Here is a 26438-nt window from a genome sequence, read left to right on the forward strand (position 1 = left end):
TTTCTGGGACACGAAGCTCCAAGCACCTGGCCTTGGGACAGGAACCGTATGTCTTTCCATATGACTAGAGAACGAGGTTATCTGGACGTAACTCTAATCGTACGGAAGGGGTTGCCCCTTGGGGAAAACCCCCTGGTCCTGAGCCACCACTGTAGGGCCCTCATATGAAGCAAGCCGAGTAGAATCACTACTGATGCGGTTGCCATAAGGCCCAAAATTCTTTGAAAATGTTTGACAGTGATGGCCTGGCCTAACCTGATAGCTCTAACTGCAGCCACGATACTTTAAATACGTGGCTGGGTCAAGTGAACTTGCATAGATTGCGAGTCCCACTCAGCTCCAAGAAATTTTATTCTTTGAAGAGGAGACAGAGAACTTTTCTTGACATTGAGCCTTAGCCCCAAGCACTGAAGATGACGCAAAACAACATCTCGATGTTGGATTGCTAGCGTCTCTGGTTCTGCCAGAATAAGCCAGTCATCTAATAATTTAGGATGCGGTTCCCCTGAAGTCTCAGTGGAGCAAGGGCAGCATCCATACAGAAAGTGCAAGGGGATAGAGTTAGGCCGAAAGGAAGAACCCTATATTGGTAAGCTTTTCCCCCCAAAAGCGAACCTAAGGAACTTCCTATGATAATGGATGATGAAGTTATGAAAATAAGCATCCATGAGATCTATTGTCACAAGCCAGTCTTCAGATCTGATTTGCTGAATGATACTGGGTATAGTGAGCATATTGAAACTAAATCTCCTCAAAGATTTATTCAATACTCTAAGATCTACAATAGGATGAAGTCCACCATCCTTTTTCGGAACAATGAAGTAACGGCTGTAAAAACCTGAATCCCTCTCCTGATTAGGGGCAATTTCTATTGCTTTTGCTAAAAGAGATTCAACTTCATTTTCCATCACCTGGCGCTGATGTGAGAAAACCAGTGTGTGAAATACCCCGTTAAAATCGGGTGGTCTTACTTTAAACTGGATTTTATATCCTTTAACTATACCCAGGGTCCATTTAGATATATTCGGAAGGCCTGACCAGGCGTCTAAACAATCTACAAGAGGAATCAATTTCTCTGGGTTAGTCTCAGGTGATATAATGTGCTTATCGGTGGTCTGAAGCAGTTTACTGGCAGGACGTAACCGATGAATAATCTAATAAGGAGATCAGTCCCTCGAGACTGACCTCAGGTTTTGAGATTCGGTGACCTGAAGCGATAGACCGGCAGGAACTAACCGAAAATAATATGAAGTGCCCATAAGGGTCCGCATTTTTACGCCAGGACCTCATAGTTTATTGATTTATTTTTCTTAGCCCGAAAGGCAGTCCTCAGACCTGACTTCGGGTTTTTTTTTATTTTTTATGAGAACGTCTCCTCTGACCCCGAGCCCTGTACAGGGGGAAGGGGAGGGGAAGAGGTGACTTCCCAGAATATGAGGAGCTGGTGACTGTCATCCATATAAGCCTTCCCTACCAAATTCGAGATAATATTTATATTAGCTCCACTTTAATTTTAGAGGGACGTGTCTGAGTCATCAGAGGTAATACGATATCTGGGAGAAATATTCTTCTACCCCCTGCATCATTAAATTCCCCTTTAATTTTCCTCTTCAATTATTCCACAATCTCAGTACCTCAGTATGGAGATCGTTTGAAAAAGGAAGACTCTGACACAAGGATTTTGACTGGGTTTGCAGGAAGCACTCTTTTTAGACGCTTCCTTCTTATTAAATTACCAAACATTTAATTTCATTACAGCCCCAGTCTTTCTCCAGCAACTCCTCATAATGTGGTGAATATTCGTGGTTCAGTGTTGATAGTATCTGACTCCTCAGAATCAAATAAATCAAACACCGGGTCTTTAACACGGTCGGAAGAAGCCGCAGTGACGCGGGCTTCCGAACCGTGCGCGAGACCTGTAAACACTGCTCCACGTGCGAACCCAATGCAAACAGACAACGCGCTGCCTCGACAGACGCGAGCTGATGCACTAGGAACGCAAGCCTATTTTATTATTTTTAAACAGGCTCAGGCGGGAGCGGAAGAGTAAACTCAGAGTCTACACCCTGCAGACCTGTAATCTACGCGCTGCCTCGGCAAACGCGAGATCCAAGCCACTATAGATTCTGTATTGCAATGCAGACATTAATCTACGCGCTGCCTCGGCAAACGCGAGATTAGTCACAGAATCTTTATTGCAGAGTAGCCGTAATCTACGCGCTGCCTCGGCAAACGCGAGATCCGAGCCACTATAGATTCTGTATTGCAATGCAGACATAAACCTACGCGCTGCCTCGGCAAACTCGAGATCCCAGTCACAGAATCCTTTCAGTTTGCACAAAATAGACAGTGCCCTCGAGAACTGTCCGTGCAAGCTCCGCTCACAACCCAACACCACAAAGCAAGTGTGCGCCATCCTTGCTTCTTTAATTTTTCTTAAATCAAGGAGACGCACACTGCCTTCGCCATAGTAGATTTGACAGACAACACCAAATAAGACGTACAGTTTGACATAGAACGCTGCTGAAGAACAGAAGCTGTCATTTCCTTGTTCCTGTGACCCTTATATAGCGTCCGGGTCACCGTCACATGCAACGTCATGACGCACGATGACGCACACCAATCCGGATTGGAATAGTTGTATAGTGACTTCAGATAACGCATGCCGAAGGCATTCCCCGTAGCGTTGTATTCGACGCAGCGGGAGTTCCCCGTAACGAAGGGGAACTGTTTTTAATGGCAGGCTAACGTGCACCGTTGTCTCGCGCTAGCCTAGCATAGGTGAACTATCCAAAAGTAAGGACTGGATGAATTTTTTTGAAAACTGTCTCCACTGATGAATAACAACCAGGCTCACTTGAAAATGAGGTCCGATGTCGAAAATCCTGAACCACCCCTTTAATCTCTCTCTTTCCGTTAGAGACATTTGAATGTGAGATTCTGGAAACGAGATCTAAATTTTGCGGACCCGTCAGGTCGGGAAATAAAGCGGGTGAACACAGAGTGTATTTTAAGCGGTTGCTGAATAGAACCTTGTGGGAGCGGGACGGAAAAAAAAACAGTCCCGCGCAGACCTACGTAACAACACATTGAACATTGTATCATGTGATGAGGTGGGTGACATGGAATTAAAGGCCCCGTGTTGAAAAGAAGCCGATCACTGCCAAAATATTGTAAGCTACAAATTTATTATTCACAACATTGAAATGGGAGGTGAGACAGAGTTCATTAAGAGTATTTCATTTTTATCCATAGGCCTACTCTGTGTAGCTGGCCCGCCATCTACTGGCTAAAAAAAATATTGGCCCGCGGGCAAAGTTACTTGCCGACCCCTGCTCTATATGATTGATTCACAAAAGCAGGGGGTCTTAAGAGTCATTCGTTCAGGAATCTTTCTGCACTGTTTGAGCTGAGTGTTTCTGAATCACGAAAAAGACCAGAATATATATAGTTCAAAATATTCATGCTTTCAGGAATCAGTCTACATTGGTCACCCTGTAGGCTATGTGATTTATCTTTTAATGTTTTTATTGTTTTTTTGCCAAAAAGAAGTGGGTCTTAAGAATCGGACTATACTGGATGTACAAGAAGTTTTTAAATCCCTAAGAAGAACAGGTTCAAAAGAGTAATTCATTTATTCATTGTTATTAATTCAGTAAAATGAATCAGCTCATAAAGTTCATTTGTTTGAAAATCAGACTACATGGTCATGCTGTATATGTTACTGATTCGCACCAAAAAATCAGTTAAAAAAATATTTAATTCAGGAATCGTAGTACACTGCATATTTCGTGTTGTAAACCGCATAAACAAAATGTCATGATTCTGCCTTCTAGTCTTTGATTTTCCCTGGTCTTGAGGCAGGATCATGACAGACCCATGTTTTATGTTCACACACATGGCCTTTTGCTGGGCCATGTGCTTGTGTTGTCTCGTTCCTCGCCCCGCCCCCTTGTTATCCTCGTTTAGTCATCATTGCTTTACCCTTGTCACCTGTTTCCCTCATTAGTTTCTCCATATTTAATCCCCGTGTGTTTGCTGTCCTGTGCTGGTTCATTGTCATTCATTGTGTGAAACTATCCGTGAGTACCTGTTGAAAGTCTTGTCTAGAAAGAAGAGTTTGATCCTGTCTTAGCTGTTAGTTTATTGTCTAGTTTATTGTCTGAGTCTTAGTCTAGTGTTGTCAGTCTAAAATAGTCTATCCCGTCTTGTTTTGCCCCCTCGTGGGTTTTGTTTTCTGTTTTTGTCATTAATAAACCTTGTGTGTATTTACTGTCTGCGATTGGGTTCATCTCCGCATCACCATAACACAAAATGCAGTTATGACAGTTATGGTCCAGTTATGACATTTTGATTAAACATTACAAAGTAAAAAAAAAAATGTTTTGGTAATTTTTTTTTTTTTTTTAAAGATGCACTAAAATAAAAAGGTAAATAATCCTGATAAATGTTTCCTTAAACTGTAGATAATTAAATATTGCCAGTGTGGCATGATTCTCATCCTGGAGCATGACAATGACAAAGTCATCTCAAAAAGATTTCAAAAATCTGAAAAGACTATCTTCTAAATGACAAGCAAGAGGTATTTCACACTGAACCACCCAAGACTTCTAACAATGGCTTATCCAGCAGTTCTCATTGGGTAAAATCTAATTAAACATGCTTCAAAGGACAAAAGCCTGACTACCATGAAGCTGCCTGTGCACATTGAAATGAAAAACGCTATTAGAGCACATGTTAGCTCTTATCAAAGAGTCAGAAAAGGTCATAATATGTCATGGTTTTCAAACCGAGATGTGAAAAGAGGCTAATTTGGAGGACACATGCACAGCTAGGGTCATATTTAATAAATGCGCTTGTCTTGATTATTTTCATATATGTGCCTTGCAAAATACTTTTATTAGAAGAATACATGTGCACTGACATTTGCAGGTCCAAAAGCTGAAGCAACTTGACAGTAGGCTATGTTGCCTGAGTAGAAAAATCTAAATATGTATTTTCACTTGAATCTGATTTGTCTCTGTTTAGCCAAGCATGCTGACCCTCACTGTTGCCCTCTATTTGTGCCGACAGCCATGGACTCCGCTTCTGCAAAAGGGAATCTGTGTTCTGACACAGGCAAGCCCTGCAACCCATGCCTGGATGCCACGAAGGCCTGCAACCTCAACGACACCTGCAAGAAACAACGCACTGCACTCATGGCCACCTGCAACCCTGCAACTCCCATTCAGCAAACTCACGAAACCTGCAACCGAAAACGCTGCCACAGAGGTCTGCGGCAGTTCTTCGACCGCGTACAAACGGAATTCAGCTACCCGTTACTCTTCTGCTCCTGTCGGGATAAAGCGTGTGCTGAACGTCGCCGGCAAACCATCATGCCTGCGTGTTCATATGAAGAGAAGACAAAACCCAACTGCCTTGAGCTAAGGAGGACCTGCCGTTCAGATCCGCTCTGCAGGTAAGGTTATCCCGTCCGGGTCACGGCACCAGAAACACAATAAATTTCAATAGGGCTTCAACTAAACTATTTTGATAATCAATTAAACGTATGCATGCTCCATAAACTTTGAAGTTTTAAAGTCCTAATTTTCTTTGGCTTTTAGTATGAATATGTTGGCATTTAGGTTATCTATACGCAAATGTGCTCCAAAACCATGACAAAATTCACATTTAAAAAGATATAAGCTTTCAAAAACCTATATGCATCAATGATTTTGATGACATAACTCTGCACTTCAGCTTCTCATCAGATTTTCTGTCCAATCAAATGCTCTCTAGAATCTGAAGCGCCCTGCCCCTAACCAGCCGTGGCTCGTCTGTATGGGCTATTCATCCAAAACATAGACCTCTATAAGAACTGAATCAATAATAAATTGTAAATGTGTTCAGCATTCTGCAACAACTGTTTTTGGATTTTTCTTAGGACTGACCCCTATTAGTCAACTAACCATTAGTCGAATAGAAGAGGTTTGGTCAACCAAAATTTTATTAGTCGTTTAGTTGCAGATACTAAACTCCTCAGGAAATGGCGAAATCAGAATAACAACAAAACGTTGTGCTTTTGTAAAATAATGGTGCTTTCTGTCGATTCGGTCTCACTGAACTTGAGCGTGTCATAGAAACAAATTGAAACTCAGCGCAACTTGCCTCACAGACATGATAAATATATCTATAGAAAGCTTGAAATGCCTACTTTTAAATTAACAAATTCAAATGGAAAATAAATATTCTCAGATTATGTAATCCCTATGAAACATGCGTATAGGCGCGTCCACTAGCTAATGCGGAGATGATGAGTCAGCATCGTCGACTTGATCTCTGCAGCCAAAAATACAGAAAACATTACCAATAAATTAAAATGATTTAATTTCTCTCTCCTTTTTTTTCATGACACATTCATAATCATTACATTTGCCAGTGCGCTGTGGCAAGCTTTATGCATGCGTTTGAGCGTTGATTAGGTACATGCATTTTATAGGCAGTTAAAGGCTCATTATTATGATTTATGGCTTAATAATATAAATGCGAGATTAGTCGACTAATTGCTTAAATTAGAACGACTACTAGTCGACTAGAAAAATCTTTAGTCGAAGGCAGCTCTTGTTTTTCTATACTATTTTAAGTCGTAACGTGAGCAGGATATATTAAAATTTAGTGCATGGCTTCACAGGCATGTATTATGATAATAGACATTACTTTCTTTTCCTCAAAGGAATTCCTCCACAACTTGTAATATTCTAAAACAACATTCAATGAGTGCTACTTTAAGGCAATTTTATGTGTGTGTAGTGTGTACTAAAGTATGTCAATCAACATTAGACCCCCACTCTCAGGCTGAATAACGCAAGGACACTAGACCTCTGCCAAAAGTGTTATATAAAGTAATATAAAGCTTCCAAAATGTTTGTCATAAATTAACGCTAAGACCCATAATCTGCCATATCTAAATTTATTGCCAGGAGCCCTACTGCCCCCTACACTATACATAGACGCTAAAGCTGTGGCTGAAATCGGTTACTTTTTCCACACAATTACTATTTTCTATATGGTAAATGGCACATTGTGCACTATATAGGGGTTAGGGAATGATTCAGACAGTGTAAACATGCTTTCTATTGGGGTGAATCAAGTCTGGTTTTGCATTGTCACGCGAACCGCCGCAGCACACACACAGTTTTCTTCGGTCCAGAAACACAATAGCACAGAGCGGATCATATGCGCGAGACGGCCCAGACCAAAAAACAAATCTGACCCATTTGAATTCTACACAAAATGCCTTATTTTAAAGCGACATTAAGGAAATTAGGAGGAGAAAGAGTTAGACAGCAAAATTATGTGCACTGTTTTGCTTTAGTGACCGTTTCATATTAAATCTAAAGGAGGAATCTATTAGACTGGCATAAGAGGTTATGAGGAGCTCAACGGCTCTGGACGAGCTTTGATATAAACGAAAATGCTATTGGTTATTTAAAAAAGGGGGAGGAGCTGCTCGATATGTCCCGCCTGTCCTCCTGTTGCCCCCAGCATGCAGAAACCCTGAGGTATTTTGTGAAAAGTGCAAAGACCTACTTATTGAGTAGCTGTTGAACGGACAGCAGAAACCGAAAAGAGGTTGGATCAGTAGGCAATTCATATACTGAACACAGATTACAAACATTGGATCAGCAGGAGATCCATATGCTCAAAAACAATGTAGAGATTGAATCAGTAGGTGGTCAAAAAGCAATTCACTACAGATGTAACTGATATGTAATCTATATAGCCAAGGGCACACAACCTATTAGAAGCATATTATTGACCCAAACACTCATGCTGGCAGACAGCCCGCAACAGCACTGCATTGACTATAACATTTGATCAGTATACAGTGTATCCAAGCATGCAATGTCTTGACCCTGTCTTATCACATAAAGTCTTAATGTCAGAAGAACTAAAATCATTGACCGATCACACAACCAGAGAACACTTGTAGTCTATTACTAACATTTAGAATAGATGTTTTATTGAGTGGGGAGTGTTAATTAACCTAGTATGGTGAACTACGAGAAAATTGATTGGCTGTGTGTCAAATGAGCCTTTCTCTTTAAAGCCTGCGCTCACCTCTCCCCAGTTCATGCGTCATTCATCAACGCTCACCCGGGACTACAAGAGATGTCCTGAAGACAAACCTGTCTTTGAAAGGCATTGAAAGAAAAAGCAACTCTAGAATCTTCTTGCTCATACTTAAAAAAGAAGTTAGGGGTCACAAACACTATTTAACTGAATTGTAAGACTGGAGATTGTATTAAATGAAATGCAACAACACTAGCCACATTCACATGGACACTTTTAGTTTCAAATGGAATGACGATGAACACACAAGCACTTGTGGGACAACGCTGTCATGCACCACTTCACAGACGATGAGTTGAAAGAGAATTGTAGATTGAACCTACAGTCATTTATTATATTCAGCAACAACATCAGCTTGTGTGTCATTCATCATTACGCCATTTCAATGTCATCGCACATGCACAAAACTTTCAAGTTTTGGTTTTCAATCTTATCGAAAGTCGAATGGATTAGAGTAAGTTTATCCCACCTCTCTCAACCTGATCAGTTTAGGCATTTTTACTCTGATTTAGGTGTTTACATGGAGCATTTTCATTCGGATTGGACTTTTAAACCGATTGTAATAGGAATACAATGCTCCATGTAAACGCACTTACTGTTGTGAATGAAATGGCATTTATTTCTTTATAAAACAAAGTACTTTTTGGACCGACTAACTTTTAAAACAAATTAATGTACTTGTAGTGTAAAGGTGAAGCATGTCATATTTGTGCCTCTAGTGGCACCAAACAGAAATGCAATAAATAAATAAATAAATAAATAAATACGTTTTAAACAAGTTTCAAAGTCTATTTCTATAAAAGGGTATAGAAAACTTTCATAAGTACGCTTTGCTCAAGCTTCCTTCACTCAAACTTTATGTAAATGATTTACACAACGTCACAAAAATTGTAAGATGGAACATAACAGGATGGAAAATGAGGAGCTAAAGCTAGCCATTGCTTGAGTTATAACTTACATGAGGATATCAACTTGAAAGTAATGTTGATAACTGTATTTCGATAGTTTCATATAGAGTTCTGTAATTTATCAAACAGGATGGAATGTTTTGGAGTGACGCACCAAATCTAAAACTAATGCTACAAAACAGTACCAAATCCCCATTTCAAACTTTAAAACCATTCCAGAGTATTCCAGTCAATCATCATCACAGTCAGACGTAAACAGAACAAGACTGCTCTATGACTCACCCAGACAATTTCACCATATTGGAAATAACATCAAATGGCACATGCAATCAGCGTTGTTTGGCCTGTCTCAGATTTACAAGCTGGATATTAAATAAATCTAAGGACGTAGATAACACAGCATTAATGTTTATAAAATTGTTTCCCCAACAGACATGATGTCACTTCCTGGGGGATGATGTCATTGGGAAACTTGATTTCAGTTAAAGGGATATTACAAAAAACAAAAAAAAAAACAACTAGGATGAAAAGTGATATTGAATACATTACCTATTAAACAATTTTGTAAAAAATAAAAAAAAACCTCTGGTATTGTTAATTTGGGAGTCACACTTGTGTTGTCCGCGGTCAAAGGTGACCAAACACCTGAAATGTAATTGTTTTGTTCAGTGTAATATATTCTTGTGTAATGCTGTGTTGTAACCACTAGATTCCTGTCTAGCTCCATATAAAAACGCATATAAATTATCTAGTTGTTTTTAGACATAAATACTTATTTTATTAAGTTGTGGATTTAGACATTCTCAAAGACAAATTTTGGTCAAGTTTTAGATATTTCTTTTGTTGAAATGTTGATTTGAAGTGTCAGTTTTTGCATTAATTTTACTATAGTCAAACCTGAACACAGGGAAATACATTTTGTTACACATAATATCAAAATTCAATAAAAATGTAACAAAAATGAACAGAAATACTTGATCAGAGCTTAATCACCCTGATTTCAACCTCTAATTTGAGACTTCTGGCTCAGTTTTGCCATATTGTTACAGCCACTCCAGTTCAGTTGATTGTGTATACAGTGAGGAAAATAAGTATTTGAACACCCTGCTATTTTGCAAGTTCTCCCACTTGGAAATCATGGAGGGGTCTGAAATTGTCATCGTAGGTGCATGTCCACTGTGAGAGACATAATCTATTAAAAAAAATCCAGAAATCACAATATATGATTTTTTAACTATTTATTTGTATGATACAGCTGCAAATAAGTATTTGAACACCTGTCTATCAGCTAGAATTCTGACCCTCAAATACCTGTTAGTCTGCCTTTAAAATGTCCACCTCCACTCCATTTATTATCCTAAATTAGATGCACCTGTTTGAGGTTGTTAGCTGCATAAAGACACCTGTCCACCCCATACAATCAGTAAGAATCCAACTATTAACATGGCCAAGACCAAAGAGCTGTCCAAAGACACTAGAGACAAAATTGTACACCTCCACAAGGCTGGAAAGGGCTACGGGGAAATTGCCAAGCAGCTTGGTGAAAAAAGGTCCACTGTTGGAGCAATCATTAGAAAATGGAAGAAGCTAAACATGACTGTCAATCTCCCTCGGACTGGGGCTCCATGCAAGATCTCACCTCGTGGGGTCTCAATGATCCTAAGAAAGGTGAGAAATCAGCCCAGAACTACACAGGAGGAGCTGGTCAATGACCTGAAAAGAGCTGGGACCACCGTTTCCAAGGTTACTGTTGGTAATACACTAAGACGTCATGGTTTGAAATCATGCATGGCACGGAAGGTTCCCCTGCTTAAACCAGCACATGTCAAGGCCCGTCTTAAGTTGCCAATGACCATTTGGATGATCCAGAGGAGTCATGGGAGAAAGTCATGTGGTCAGATGAGACCAAAATAGAATTTTTTTTTCATAATTCCACTAAACGTGTTTGGAGGAAGAAGAATGATGAGTACCATCCCAAGAACACCATCCCTACTGTGAAGCATGGGGGTGGTAGCATCATGCTTTGGGGGTGTTTTTCTACACATGGGACAGGGCGACTACACTGTATTAAGGAGAGGATGACCGGGGCCATGCATTGCGAGATTTTGGGGAACAACCTCCTTCCCTCAGTTAGAGCATTGAAGATGGGTCGAGGCTGGGTCTTCCAACATGACAATGAGAGTTCTGGCGTGGCCTAGCCAGTCTCCAGACCTAAACCCAATAGAGAATCTTTGGAGGGAGCTCAAACTCCGTGTTTCTCAGCGACAGCCCAGAAACCTGACTGATCTAGAGAAGATCTGTGTGGAGGAAGTGGGCCAAAATCCCTCCTGCAGTGTGTGCAAACCTGGTGAAAAACTACAGGAAACGTTTGACCTCTGTAATTGCAAACAAAGGCTACTGTACCAAATATTAACATTGATTTTCTCAGGTGTTCAAATACTTATTTGCAGCTGTATCATACAAATAAATAGTTAAAAAATCATACATTGTGATTTCTGGATTTTTTTTTTTAGATTATGTCTCTCACAGTGGACATGCACCTACGATGACAATTTCAGACCCCTCCATGATTTCTAAGTGGGAGAACTTGTAAAATAGCAGGGTGTTCAAATACTTATTTTCCTCACTGTAATAGTGTGTTGTGTGTAAGTGATTGTGTGTTTGAGTGGGGATGTGTTTTGTACTCTTGATATTTTAGAGAGTCACTTTTTTTCTGCATCGTGGCTGATTTGTAGATTGCACACACAAAAAAAAAATCTCTGTATTTTCGTATTTTTGTGTATTTCCCATTCATTTCCTATGACGGCCATTTTTGACCACTAACAACACAAGTGTGAATATTTATTTATGACCATTTAGCTTTTTCGAATCAAGCCCACATAGCAACTGCCACCGAGTTTCATACCGTTCGGATGAAGTTCCTTCCTCGAGTATGAGCTCCATATTTTCACTATATCATACTATACAATATGTGCCATAAAAGCCAGATGCATCATACAATGTGCTATAAAACATAAAACATGTTTTATAATTAAAGTTTGTTCAAGCCTTTTTTTTTATTTTCTCTAAAGCGTCAATAAACGGTTCTGTTAAAAATGGATTATTTCATATTCCAGGCTTTACAGGGTTAAATAACTTATATGTTCTTACAATAAAATCCATATGATAATATAATAATATGTAAAAACAATGTAGTATTTTATCCAATTTTTAAAGACATACTTGGTGGGAGCATAACAATATACTGCATTATAGGGATAACCAATATAAAAAACAAACCAAAAGAAAACAACAGGGTGAGGGAAATGTGTGCAAGCATGATATTGTATCCATCCTGAATTTAACAAGCTTGCTGCAGCCTTAACTCCGGCTCTTATTACACGAATGGCCACTGGGACCCAGACCCTTTGTCCTCAAACACTGTATGATGTGTGAACTGAGAGAAAAGTGAGGGCCCCTGCCAGGCCAACCTGAGGTCTTTGGCTGCCCTTTCTATCTGTGATAGCCTCCAGAAATCACCTTGCCTTTCCCATAGCAGGAGACTGGAGGACATCCAACAATAGAACTGACTCAGTGAAGTGGCCTGGCTGAGAGATACAGTAAACAGACACACTCATATGTATTGTTATCCCTCACTTGAATAACTTCCCAAGACCCTACCATTCATCCATCTACCTACCTACATGTCTGTCTGTCTGTCTGTCTATTTATCTATCATCTACCTACCTACCAACCTTCTTTCTTCCTTACCAAAATATTGTTTGTTTTCAAAGCAGGATTTTTTTTTTTTTTTTTTTTTTTTACAAGAAAGGCATTGTTTGTTGTCCTCTTTATATAATTTTAAGGTAACACTTTATTTTGCAGTGTCCTTGTTACACATGTTACATGTAGTTACTGTAGTAATAACTATAAAATATTCATACTTACATGCAACTAACCCTAAACCAAACCTTAATCCTAATCCTAACTCTATAGTAAGTACATGTTCATTATTAATACTCAGTACTTAAATGCATAATTACACTGTAACACAGACACCTTAAAATAAAGTGTGACCAATTTTAATATATAATTTAGGTCTCAGAAGGATAAAATATCCTTATGTTCACAAGTAAATGTGAAGAACAATCATTTGATTTTGCTAGATATGTAATGGTGATACAATTCTAAATTAAAAGCAAGTATTTACAAAAATGTATTTATTTCAATTTTTAATGGTGCATTCTGATACATTTCACATACTTCTTTGATGCTTTTTTGATGCCATAACTGAACACAAATAAGATTTATCTGAGCTTTTGACAGTGTCCAAACCCATTTTGAATAAGCTACCATACAGATGAAGCTTTGGCTTAAGCTTAAATGTTGAAAAAGCCAGTCGTAGACTCTTATTTGAGTCAGGTGACATGGATATTAGATTCAGTGTGCCTGCAGGAGTTGTGTAAATGATTCATGGTCTTATTGCTTAGAAGTCATGGTCATGGTCCTGAATCCCGCTGGACCTCTGGACTTCTTAGAAGATGCTAATTTAACCACACAAGCGTAAAAATATGCACACGCAGAAAGTAAATCACATTAAAAGTAGGTACAAAGTTTAGAGTTTAAATACCGGTCATAATGCTTCTCTTTCATTTAACTTCTTATTTTAACATTTTATTGCCATGTAAACCCAGCAAGAATGTGTATTATTGATCAGTGTGATGGAATAATTAAGTCACACTTTTTATGACAGTGATTCATAGATTTGTGTTTATATATTTCAATTGCTCCTCGCTCCCCTTTCCCCCACTGGATTGTTTTCACATTATATTATTTGGGTCTGAATTGTGATGCGTTTGCATCATCAAAGCTGTTTATCCCGTTTCTTGGTAACGACGACACAGGAGAAGGTGGCAAAGTGCATAGCGTTTGCTCACCTCACTTTTATATTTTTGTTTTTGAACCTTTGGTTTTGTTATCTAAGCATCAGCACATAACTGCACTTGCGTATATCTGCCGCGAATGTGCTGCAAATGCTCTGAAGAACGAAGGAGTCCATTTCTGCAGAAGGCGAACAGAAATTAGATATACACACAGTTTTGTCGAGTCATACACAGTCAATAACAGCAGCGAATCATACGCGTTTATATCAGCAATGAACCGTACCAGACCCAGACCACCCTTTTTATGCAGACTCGGGTACGGTTCACGGGTGCGCACCCGAGTTCGGAAGACAGCGTCTGACGTTAATCGAACCCGGGTGCACACCAAAAGTGCTAGTGTGAAAGTGTGTTTAGGTGTGGTTCGAATAAAATGAACTCTGGTGCGATTGATCTGTTAGAGTGGTTCAGTTGAATAAGCATGAACGCTGCCATCTGAACCCTGGTGCACCAAACAAGCGGGCCGAGACTGCTGAAAAGATGGGTCTCGGTCCACTTTCAGACGAACTCTGTTGTGGTTTGACTGAAAAATGAACCAAAAACAGGACATGATGTCATAAGATTCGATCCTAAAAAGGACAGAATGCTCAATCATACCTATTTTTTGTCATCATAGTCGCAGTGTTGCCCATCACAGTTCGGTACAGGCATCAGAACTGCGTTTATGACTTTACACATTTGGCTTTGGGGGGGTTTCTTGGTATCTTTAGGTTCGGTGTGAACGCTAAGTGAACCAGGACTAAATGTATCATTTTCTTTTTTGGTCCGGACCAAAAGAACCAAGAGAACTGAACTACAAGTGTGAACACACCCTTAATGGTGTGTCAGAAAAATGTCAGAAAGGACATGCTAAAGTTGAAGTGCTCTGAACAGCTGAAGAACCATGTCCAAATGAAGTGTAAAAAGGAAAAAATCCATGGCTGAAATATTTGGCCTTGATACTTTGCTTGTCTGAATGTGTGCTGTTTATTGTTTGTGGATATCCATGCTGGACTGAGGCCAGAGTATGAAGAGGACTGGCAGCCAAACCATCTGTTCCTAAATCATCAGTGATAAAAACTCCAATTAGGAAATGACTGGGCAACAATGATATGCTGCTGAAGAATTAAACATGTTTTTCATCTTAAAGGTACACTCAGTAATTTTGTGAAAGTTAAAATAGTTTTGCACTTAAAAATAATCAATGAAAGAATAGAAATTTACTCTTACACGCTCAGACATATTAGTCTTCTAAAAAAAAGTGTATTCTGCATGGAGCAGGTCACCCACTTAATGGCTCCGCCATTTCTACGTCATTTGACCAGCCTTGCAATGGACTAAGTTATTATTACTAATAACAACAAAAATAATACTTTACTTGATATACTGTAGTTTTTAGCCAGTGCAGAGAGAACCAAGTCTACACAAAGCAAAAATAATTCAGATGCAACATAATGTTGTCCAGCGTGATGGTTTGGGTCAACATACAGTACAGGCCAAAAGTTTGGACACATTACTATTTTTAATATTTTTGAAAGAAGTTTCTTCTGCTCATCAAGCCTGCATTTATTTGATCAAAAATACAGAAAAAAATGTAATATTGTGATATATTATTACAATTTAAAATAATTGGTTTTCAATTTATTATACTTTAAATTATCATTTATTTCGGTGATGCAAAGCTGAATTTTCAGGATCATTACTCCAGTCTTCAGTGTCACATGTGACATCCAGTCTATCACATGATCCTTTAGAAATCATTCTAATGTTCTGATTTATTATGAGTGTTGGAAACAGTTCTGCTGCCTAATATATTTGATGAATAAAAGGTTAAAAAGAACTGCATTTATTCAAAATAAAAAAAAAATTGTTTTTAAATATAAATCTTCTTTATTGTCACTTTTTATCAATTTAACACATCCTTGCTGAATAAAATTATTGATTTATTTAAAAAAAAAGAAAGAAAAAAATTACTGACCCCAAATTACTGACCAGTAGTGTATATTGTTGTTATAAAAGATTTCTATCTTGAAAACATTTGCTTCTTTTTTTTTCTTTTCTTTTTTCTTTTTCTTTTTTTTATTCATCAAAGTATCCTAAAAAAGTATCACAGGTTATGAAAAAATATTAAGCAGCAGAACTGTTTCCAACTTTGATAATGAATCATCATATTAGAATGATTTCTAAAGGATCATTTGATAGACTGGAGTAATGATCCTGAAAATTCAGCTTTGCATCACCGAAATAAATGATAATTTAAAGTATAATAAATTGAAAACCAATTATTTTAAATTGTAATAATATATCACAATATTACCTTTTTTTCTGTATTTTTGATCAAATAAATGCAGGCTTGATGAGCAGAAGAAACTTCTTTCAAAAACATTAAAAATAGTAATGTGTCCAAACTTTTGGCCTGTACTGTATATGCAATCCACCAGACAGTTGAGACAGAATGAATAACAAAACGAACAGCTTTGACACCAGTGATTAGTAAACTCATCATTCAGGCCACTAGGAGTCAATATAAAGACCAAAATCACTGGGCAAAGCTGGTGTCATGACAAATCGGGTCCTAATCGGGTCTAACTAATACAGACATTAATGGTCATTATAACATAGTTCAAACAACATTTACTGTATAATAACATGATTTTGTAGGAATTGTAATCAGGTGCTAAAGAGAGTACCTATTAAAAGTAATTTGAGCCAATGGGATTGCTTGGGGTCCTAACAGAGACCTGGGCTGCGTTCAGCCCCGACAAAACGTTGCACAACGTTTTTTAAACAGAAATGGTGATGCGTTGAACACACTGTTCTGATGACGCAAGAGTTGCAACTATGGCAGCTGAGAAGGCCATTCTTTGTGTTCTTTGTGAAGAATTTTCGGAGTGAAGAATTTTTGTTTAATATTACAAAATATGCCCGATGTTACAGTTACTGCACTTGCTGCCCAGAACAAAAGAGAACATCCCAATCGAGTGAAGGGATTTGTGGAAACTGAAATGGAAGCACACATCTTACCTAATTCAGACTAAAACACATCTATTTAGCCTCACATACTGACTTTATTTGTAGTTCATACTGTTTTAATACCCTGTATTTTCTTTCTCATTTTTAGGAAAAGCTTTTAATTACCATTGTTTATTTCTATACCAAATGTCATACACTTGCAATGAAGTTAAAAATATAAACAACTACATCATTATGTTGATATCCTATATTTTTACAATAAAACTTACGACAAACATGTTTTCTAATATCCTCAGTTGTTGCGTATACCGAGCTGCATCGAACACATTTGTAAATTACTTTCCTTGAACCCATTGTGCGAGTTCACTTTAATACTGCGTGCTTTATATACATGTTGCTGCTGATTGGACTGCAGTTCTGACACACTCACCAAACAAGAGAAAACGTATCTCAAACCCTGTTGCACACTGGTGCACGCCGTTTCCAGGAAACATGACGTTCAACCCGGAAACCGTAGCAAAATGTTGCGCACCGTTTTGAACTTGAACGTGCCCCTGATTTCGAGGGAGGACCTGATTCGTCACCACACCAGCGGACGAAAATGCAGTTACATTACTTTTTACTTAAGTAAAAAAAAATTTTGAAAGATAACAAGAAGTAGATAAACAGATTCTATAGTTTGTTTAATTCAATTAAAATTGTATTCATATTTTGTCAGAACCTCTAGTAAAATGCGTTATTCTATTTAGTTGTATGTTCAAAATTGTGGAGAATCATGATCTCTATTTGAAGCAAAATAAAAAAATAATCGTGATTTTCAGTTTAACCAGAATCGTGCAGCTCTAGAATAAAGCATTTGATAGATGCAGCTGACTAAACCATTTTGACAATCAGTTGTTTCAAAGAGTTGTTGAAAGAGAAATAAAAAAATAAATAAAAATATTTTTTTGTAACCCTTGTTCATCATCTGCAAGTCACCAATGCTCTCACTAGCTCTAGTTAGAGAATGATTGGATGATTTCTGCACAGGATGTTTGGCAACGAGAGAGTGACATCCGTTTAGAGATGTCCCTGAATGACATAGCGGGCTGATGATGTCTCCTGAGGGAAGCGGGTAACGTTAATGCTGATGATGAAGGTTTAACCTGTTACCAGGGGCATTCATTTACACATATCTATTCTGCTTCCTTGAGCCAGCCAGAATGTAATTAACAATGTAAATCATCAGCTCCACTGAGGGATTCGTTCAGTTAGGCAAGCATCGTTATTATGTTCCTGGTTTAATAGAAAAACAAGGCAGTCCATGTTGTTCATCTTTCCTGCTTTGCCATTAAAAAAAAACAAAAAACAAACTCAAACCTCATCATATAACCTCATTTTGTCATCTAAAAATATACTTCATGTATCAACCAAAATAAAGGAGATGTTTGTAATTTTTGAATGTTAAAATGTTCTTCTATCCCAGCCATTTGTGGGAAAAAAACAACATGTAATCTGTAAATTGATTGCCACAAATAAATAAATAAATTCATGTGCTTTTAACATTGCTCTCTTTGAGTTTGACCCAGCCACAGCTTAACCAACAGTATGAGTTTGGGGGCGGGGTTATCTGTTTGGGTGACCAATAGCAGATGGGGGAGTGTTTTTTGGGAACATGTCTGAAAACAATCATTGTTTTACTTTTGGTGGTTTACAAATGACTCACTCTACCTTTAACTGTTTTTTTTTTTTCAAATCAAAGAAATTACTGTTAATAAATAGCCTAATATTTAAGGGTCAGATGCAGTAGAAAGATGGCCTGGCTCCGCCCTCCTACGTACTTCCGCTCAATTTTCATTTTCCTTCAGTACGTCGTCTTGGTTTGCGGTACATTCGTGGGTTTTCTCCAGCCAAATTTTTACCGGTCCTATCAGTGAACAGAGGGAGTGGCTTGAGGTCGTGCGCTAGTTTGAGTTGTAGGGTTACGTCACAACCAAACGTTAGCGATTGGTTATGGCAGATCCAGAGTGGCTCTGGGCAGATCCAATAGTTTTAAACTTCAACAGAGTACCCGCCTTCAAGGAAGTTAACGCTTGTCAATGGAGAGTGGCCAGACTCTCTGTACAAATGAAATGTACGAGAGTCTGGTATTGGCTAGTAGAAAGAGCTCCTTAAGGTAAAAACTGCACACTCACTTTTTTCAAGTGTATTTCCTGTCACGTCTACAAACTTCACATATCCGCTTCAGGACATGGCCGTCTAAGTTCAAGGGGTTGAATCATGATGGTAGACTGATAGAATATTCATGATCTCTGCACAGAACTTGAAGTAAGTGAGGTAACATGCTGAATTCACATGAAACGTTTCTTCAGTGGCCTTAAAATTAATTAAACAGATGTTAGTTTTAAAATCATGCTGTTTTAAAAAGTAAGATTGTGGCAAGATAATATATTTTTTCAAATATTTGTGTGTGGGTGTTTAAAAAAAAAAAAAAAAAAAAAAAAAAACTTTCAAACTTTCCAAAAACATTTTTTTTCTATAGATTTATTATAGTCAGTACAATGTTTTTGAAATGTTTTTGAAATAAGTCTCTTATGTTCAACAATGCATATTTATTTGATTAAAGTACAGTAAAAACAGTAATGTTGTGAAATTATTCTTATTCTTGAGTATGAACTCTCTCCCCGAGCACTTTGCACACACATAAACTCACGACACAGCCTTCCCTCAAATAACGCGAGCGAGATGGAGATCTCAGGCTTGGCGCCCTCCTCCAAAGACCCTGATTAATAGTGAATCATCCTTTGCAGCACTATGAACCCCTGACTCATCAACGCAGCCACGGTGTGAATATTAACTGAACCGTTCTTACTGTGGGGTCCATAGGTGTTGCCTGCAGGGTGTTTACATCCCGGAACAAAGAATGTTATCGTTCTCAGGGGCACTGGCCGAAAAGGTCATCCTTTCTTTAAATATATATATATATATTTATATATATATATATATATATATATATATATATATATATATATATATATATATATATATATATATATATATATATATATATATATATATATATATAATTTTTTTTTTTTTTTTTTTTTCAAATAACTATTTTAATATTTAAAAATGTAATTTATTCCTGTGATGTCAAAGCTGAATTTTCAGCATCCTTATTCCAGTCTTCAGTGTCACATGATCCTTCAGAAATAATTATAAAATGCTTACTTGCTGTAAGAAACATTCTTTATTATTATCAATGTTAAAAACAAATGCTTAATATTTTTGTGGATATTGTGACATTTTTTTTCAGAATTATTTGATGAATAGAAAGTTCAAAAGTACTGCATTTATTTGAAATACAAATTGTTTTTAACACACACTATATATATATATATATAATTTTTTGAACGAGTAAATTTAATTGCCACAATATTTGACATTACTACTTTTATCCATCAAGGATATGCTTATACAGTGTCCCATTTTGTGCAGTCTTTGTGTGTAATTATGTGTATTTGACAGTGTATCTCACTTCTCACTTCATATTGTTTAAACTGACCATGTTACAACTGACCCCATGTAACAACCCTCCAAAGTCTCCGCTAGTTGCACTATGCAAACAAGGTCTTATACTTCAGCTCTGGAAATTAAAGCTATGATGTAGTTGAGAATTAACATAATTGAGTAATATCTTTGAACTGCTATTGCCGTAATTCAGGATCACTTCAGTTCGCCCTTTCAGAGCCGTCCACTTTGGATTGTGTCTCATCAGCATGCGCCGCTCCTTGATTGCTGATTTTACACACCTTGCTGCTTTTGCCTTTTTTTTTTCTGTGAGTCACGGTGGCGGTTATCTAAAGATAAAGCTTGGGGTGAAAATACAGCACAAAAAGCATCAGAGGAACATCCATTTCCATGTCAATATAGCAGAGTAGAAAGGATGACCTTTTCGGCCAGTGCCCATGAGAACGAAGCAGATAACATTCTTTGTTCCGGGATGTAAACACCCTGCAGGCAACACCTATGGACCCCACAGTAAGAACGGTTCAGTTAATATTCACACCGTAGCTGCGTTGGTGAGTCAGGGGTTCATAGTGCTGCAAAGGATGATTCACTATTAATCAGGGTCTTTGGACGAGGGCGCCAAGACTGATATCTCCATCTCGCTCGCGTTATTTGAGGGAAGGCTGTGTCGTGAGTTTATGTGTGTGCAAAATGCTCGGGGAGAGAGTTCATACTCAAGAATAAGTACTAATGTGACCCCCTGCCCACCTCAGGTCTAGTGCTTGGAGCAATCTGTTTCTGAATGCACACAACCCCCTAGGAAGAGGCTGTTTGAGGCAGATTGTTCGAGTTGGAGAAATACCACATGGAGTCGAGCAGAAAATGGCCTTCGGAATTGGAACCCCACTAGCCACTAGTTAGGCCTGACAGAATGCATCTCAATGTTGCACATTCACTGCTGCGTATTGTTTCTGTCTTGGATATTAGAGCACAGATGATAGCGGATGCAGCGGCGGCAATAAATAGCTGTGAGAATAAATCTTCCCTTTTGCCTTGATCAAAAGACGTTTGACTCTTGGAGCACCTTGTAGAGAGGAAGTACAGGGGCCGGTTTCACAAAGATAGACTTTGACTATGGCTTAGATATAGTAGGTAGTCAGACTTCAGATAGACATCTAAATCAGACCGTTGCACAAAGCACTTAAGACTCTGACTATCTTAAGTAGGACTACACTGCAATGCATTCTAGGTAAAATAAGACACTTTTCAAAACAAAAAACATGGCGGATCGAGTAAGCACATTCAACCGCTCAGTGCAGTTTAGCACAGCGGAAAATGTGTTTGTTGGAGGAGTATAAATGACACAGTATGTTTTTATGTTTCCACTGTTCGATCGCGCCCGTGCCTCTCTCTCTCTCTGACACACACACACATTCCAGCATTGCAATCTTGACATCGCAGCCTGTTATTATGCAGCGTTCACACCAAACGCGTCTATCGCGTCTAATTCGACGCTTGAACATTTAAAATCCATTCGCGCGTCCAAGTTGAATAGGACGCGCGTATAAAGCGAGCGTTTGAAGCGAAATAGACGGGCATTCAGAGCTATGACTCCACTACCACCTGTTTGAGCAGTCACGGTGTATTGCATTTCATGCATCGCCCGTGACGCTTGCGTATGAAAGGGAGCGCGTCGATCGTTGCTCGCGTTGACTATGTAACGGCCCTAACAGTTACAAGGACATTTTACTTGGGAATGTAGTAACAAGAAGAAATGTTTAAATTATGAGCCATTTTCCCTTTTCTTTTGGCAGTTTGTAATGTAACTGATTGTTACTGCTGGTTGCCAAGGTAACATAGAGTCTTAGACCTAAGTTAGCCTGGGGGTAAGGTGTCTAATTTTTTTGGTCTAAATTAAGTCAGTCTTTATTTTTGTGAAACAGTCTAACTTGCATTAGACTAGTCTATGAGCACATTTTAGACTTGTCTAACACTATAGACCGGTCTAAAATAGCTTTGTGAAACCGGCCCCAGACCGCGGTTATTTGAGTAGATGATAATCCATGCTTTCTGTAGCGTCATGTACCGTAATTCTGCTTTATAAATATAGATAGACTAGTTGGGTTATTCAGGCATGCATCTAAATCCTATTCAGTCAAATGTGCTAAAAATGTTTTGGGCCTCTTAAATTCTATAATTTGTTTTGTTTTTGGACTAGATCCAGGCTGGCAGACTTCCACATGAATTGCCAGACGACACCGCATTCAATAACAAGCTGTCCTAATGATAACTACCACGGTTGTCTGGTGTCCTACGTTGGACTCATTGGTGAGTGATTATGGAAAAATGTGTTGCACAGCAATATTAAGAATTTTGTGGAGAAGAGTGTTTGGAACATGTATTTTGTCTTCCTTGGCTGTTTTAATTAGTGATGCATCAGGAATTTTACTTTTAAGAAAAATGATCAAGAACAGGAGAACCGTTGAAGGCTGGGGGTATTCAAACAAGGGGTGTGTGTGTGTGTGTGTGTGTGTGTGTGTGTGTGTGTGTGTGTGTGTGTGTGTGTGTGTGTGTGTGTGTGCTTGTTTTTCTATCCCGGTGGGGACTTCAACCTGAATGCACACTTACTCATGGGACCTTGTGTCACTGTGGGGACCTAAATTGAGGTCCCCATTAGGGTTGTGCCGATAGACGATAGTATCGTGTATCAACGATAGTCAGAGATATCGCTGATGGCAGATGCCTTTGACAATATCAATACTATAATTGGCTCATTTTATCATTAATGTATTATAATATTAGGAACTACAATTAATTTGCCTTGCCTAAATTCATAACGACATCACTAACACATAACCTAACACTTGCGACATCACCGACACGCGCGAATGAGGACTCTCTAAATGTTTTTAAAACAGACTAAAAAACTACATCCCACATCAAAATTGAATTGCAAGGTGATCCATTCACAAATTGTCAAGAGTGCTTGTTTTAACAGACGCATCATTCTTATACAGATCAAAGATGAAAAGGCATCGTTGTTCGTCAGTATTTTGTTTCCATAGCACATTAACAAACCATATATATATAATAACTAATAACACTGAAAACAATACAATTACAAAATATTAATAATACTAATATCACTAAAATGATATAGGCCTAATAACAGTCTTTAGTTCACGAACACAGCAAAACTCTGCCATCTGTGAAAATCAAAAGCAGCTTCAAACACTTGTTTAACAAGAAATATTCTTCTGATTTTTTCTCTGTCATTAATGTAAGTCCACAAGAGAAATATTAAGCCAGTAAATTAAGATAGTTGCTATAGCGTTATATCCATCGTCGTCTCTGAGAGAATGCGGCGTTAATGCAGTGACAGATGCTGAAAGCTCAGTCCGTTTCTGCTTTCACTTTCAGGGAATGAGCGCATTTACACGCACGTTCTTAACCCGATTATGCTGAATAAACTGACAATGCATGTGGTCATGTAAACGCATTAACCCGTTTTCCTTTATCGGAGTCAAGTCATAAGTTTAAGTATAAACCGATCGACTCAGCTAGATTTTTGCCCCTTACTCTGATTTCTCCCAGCATTTAAAACACATTAACCCGCGTTTTTTGGGCCTATTGAAATGCGCATATGTGAAGTGCATCCAGACAGAGAGAGCACTGGTAGGAGGACATATATCACAAACTCCGACTCTTTCTTGACCCAAGAAATGATTAAAACGTGTTCTCATCTCGTGCAGAAGTACAGTCAAAATGCTGCATCTGTAACGGCATGAGAGGATAATGTGTGTCTGTAAATTTCCCGCTGACATGTTGAAATACTCAGATACAAAGATCTTTTTTTACCTCACTATACCGGGAAATAACCTGATGTAGCCTATTAATAAACAATCCACCTTTGCTAGCAAAATAGAAAAAGATTCTCATATATAAAATGAAGTAATAAAACAAGCTAATTAATGAGTAAATAAGCAAGTTAATAATCAAATAAGTAAGCCCCGCCCCACTCACGATAATATCGTGTATAGCCGATCTCACAGGCAGACGATAGGACGATATGAAAATGGAGCACATCGCCCAACACTAGTCCCCATGATGAAACAAGCTTATAAATCATATAGAATGAGTTGTTTTTTTATGTACAAATGCAGAAAGTGTTCTGTGATGGGTAGTTTTAGCATAAGGGGATATAATATACAGTTGGTACAGTATAAAAATCATTACGTCTATGGAGAGTCCCCACAAAGTTAGTAAACCAGACGTGTGTGTGTGTGTGTGTGTGGCAATTTTCAAAAAATAATCTAAAATAATTACTACGTCTAGAGTGTAAATTAGGACTGCAAACCTTTAGAGAACATTTTTAATTGCATCCTTTTAGCCTTTTATCTGGAATAAATCCTGGAGGGTTAAAAATCCAGGGTCATGATGTGAACAAATGTATCTCTAGAAGAGAGCAGACCAACAACCCCTGGCCATTATACTGAGCCAAACAGCACATTATACTCCAGATAACGAGACCTATAAACCAGCATGTTGCCATCTCATGAATATTTATGAGAATCTCTACCCTTGGCCTTACAGGATCAGATGTGACTCCAAACTATGTGGATGCCAGCCACACCAACATCACCATTTCCCCTTGGTGTGGCTGTCGAGGCAGTGGAAATCATGAAGCTGAGTGCGAGACCTTCCTCCGAGACTTCAGAGAGAACACTTGCCTGAGTGAGTGGAGATAAAATCTCACCTAACCTCACGACTCACGTCTTGAACAGCCATCCTTATGGGCTTAAACTAAATAGCATATCAATGAGAAATGCTGTCTTTTCAGGCATGTGATCTCTTTTGCAGAGGGTCTGTTTTTTCCTACATGAAAGTGTCATGGCTTTTTTATGCATGATTTTTTAACGTCTTTATTTGCACATGTGTGCGTTTGTTTCGGTGTGCAGGAAACGCTATCCAGGCATTTGGTTATGGCACGGATGCGGGTCTAGTTCCCATCACGGAGTCTCAGTCGGCAGTCCCATCAGTACGTACCAATCTGCAACCGGCTATCATCACCAAACATGTCATCAACTCCAATGATGTCAAGCAAATAGACAGTGCATGTGTTTTCTCCACATGCGCTAACCTTCAGGTAGGTCTGAAAACATTGTTGTCAATTACATGGGGTTATGTTATTACCCAGTGATTCCAACGCTAAACATTAAGGAATTTAAAGGTTGTGTGCAGTTTTTTGATTCTAAAATACTTATAAGCTATTTGTAGGTTGATTTCACTACAAAACTGGTAACTGTTGTGCTGAGGTGTTCTCAACACTGGATTTGTTTGTTTGAGAATCCCGACCAGCCTGGCACAGCAACAGCTCAACCAATGGTGTGGGTTTGGGGCGGGGCTATCTGATTGTCTAGTCAATTACAGACAGCGGGAGTGTTCAGGAAATCTTTTGGAAACGGTCATTATTTTGCCAATTTTGGTTATAAAGTTCCCATGTCTATGGTTTTACCACGGAATTGGGATACTTTTAAAATTGTTACCACGGGTTGATTTTTTTCATATATTATATTTGTATTTAAATAATTTACTCTACCCAATTTACTCTACCCAAATATAGATTACATTTTTATGAGGGGCACTGGTGTTAATATGTACTATATGACATGGAGCAAAGAGAAAGTAGCATCAGAACAAGACCTTAAAACTGTAAATAGTTCATTTTCAAATGAAAGGATTATCACCTACACCAAAAGATTTTGTTCACCAGCTGTCAGTCTTAAGGTAATGTGAAGAGTACAGTAATTTTCAGTGATTGGGAAGTATTTATGTATTTCAATATGTATTTTTGGTATGTCGGTGGCATAGTTTGTGTTACGCCATCATTTGGGCTAGTTTAATTGGTCATTGGGCTAGTTGGCCAATGGATTGTTTTTATTATGCTTAGGCCATGTGTCCACCAAAGTGTTTTTAGCTAGCTCTTCTGAAAACGCTTAGCTGGGGGCGCTTGAGAGCTCTTCGGTGGCACAGCGGTTTATTTTTTTCAGTTGAGGAT

At 38.4% G+C, this 26438-nt stretch overlaps 1 protein-coding gene across 2 annotated transcripts in view; it reads left to right on the forward strand.

Moving 5' to 3' along the window:
* The window catches only part of gfra2b (GDNF family receptor alpha 2b), an 81415-nt gene that overhangs the window by 48718 nt on the left and 6259 nt on the right, over window positions 1-26438 (forward strand). For both annotated transcript variants that reach the window (XM_079860847.1, XM_079860846.1), the window contains exons 4-7: window positions 5074-5458; window positions 22599-22708; window positions 24974-25114; window positions 25339-25526. In XM_079860847.1, the coding sequence (XP_079716973.1) occupies window positions 5074-5458; window positions 22599-22708; window positions 24974-25114; window positions 25339-25526 (824 nt within the window). The remainder of the gene's footprint in view (window positions 1-5073; window positions 5459-22598; window positions 22709-24973; window positions 25115-25338; window positions 25527-26438) is intronic.

This window comes from Squalius cephalus (assembly GCF_949319135.1).
Source record: "Squalius cephalus genome assembly, chromosome: 24".
Classification (NCBI taxonomy): Eukaryota; Metazoa; Chordata; class Actinopteri; order Cypriniformes; family Leuciscidae; genus Squalius; species Squalius cephalus.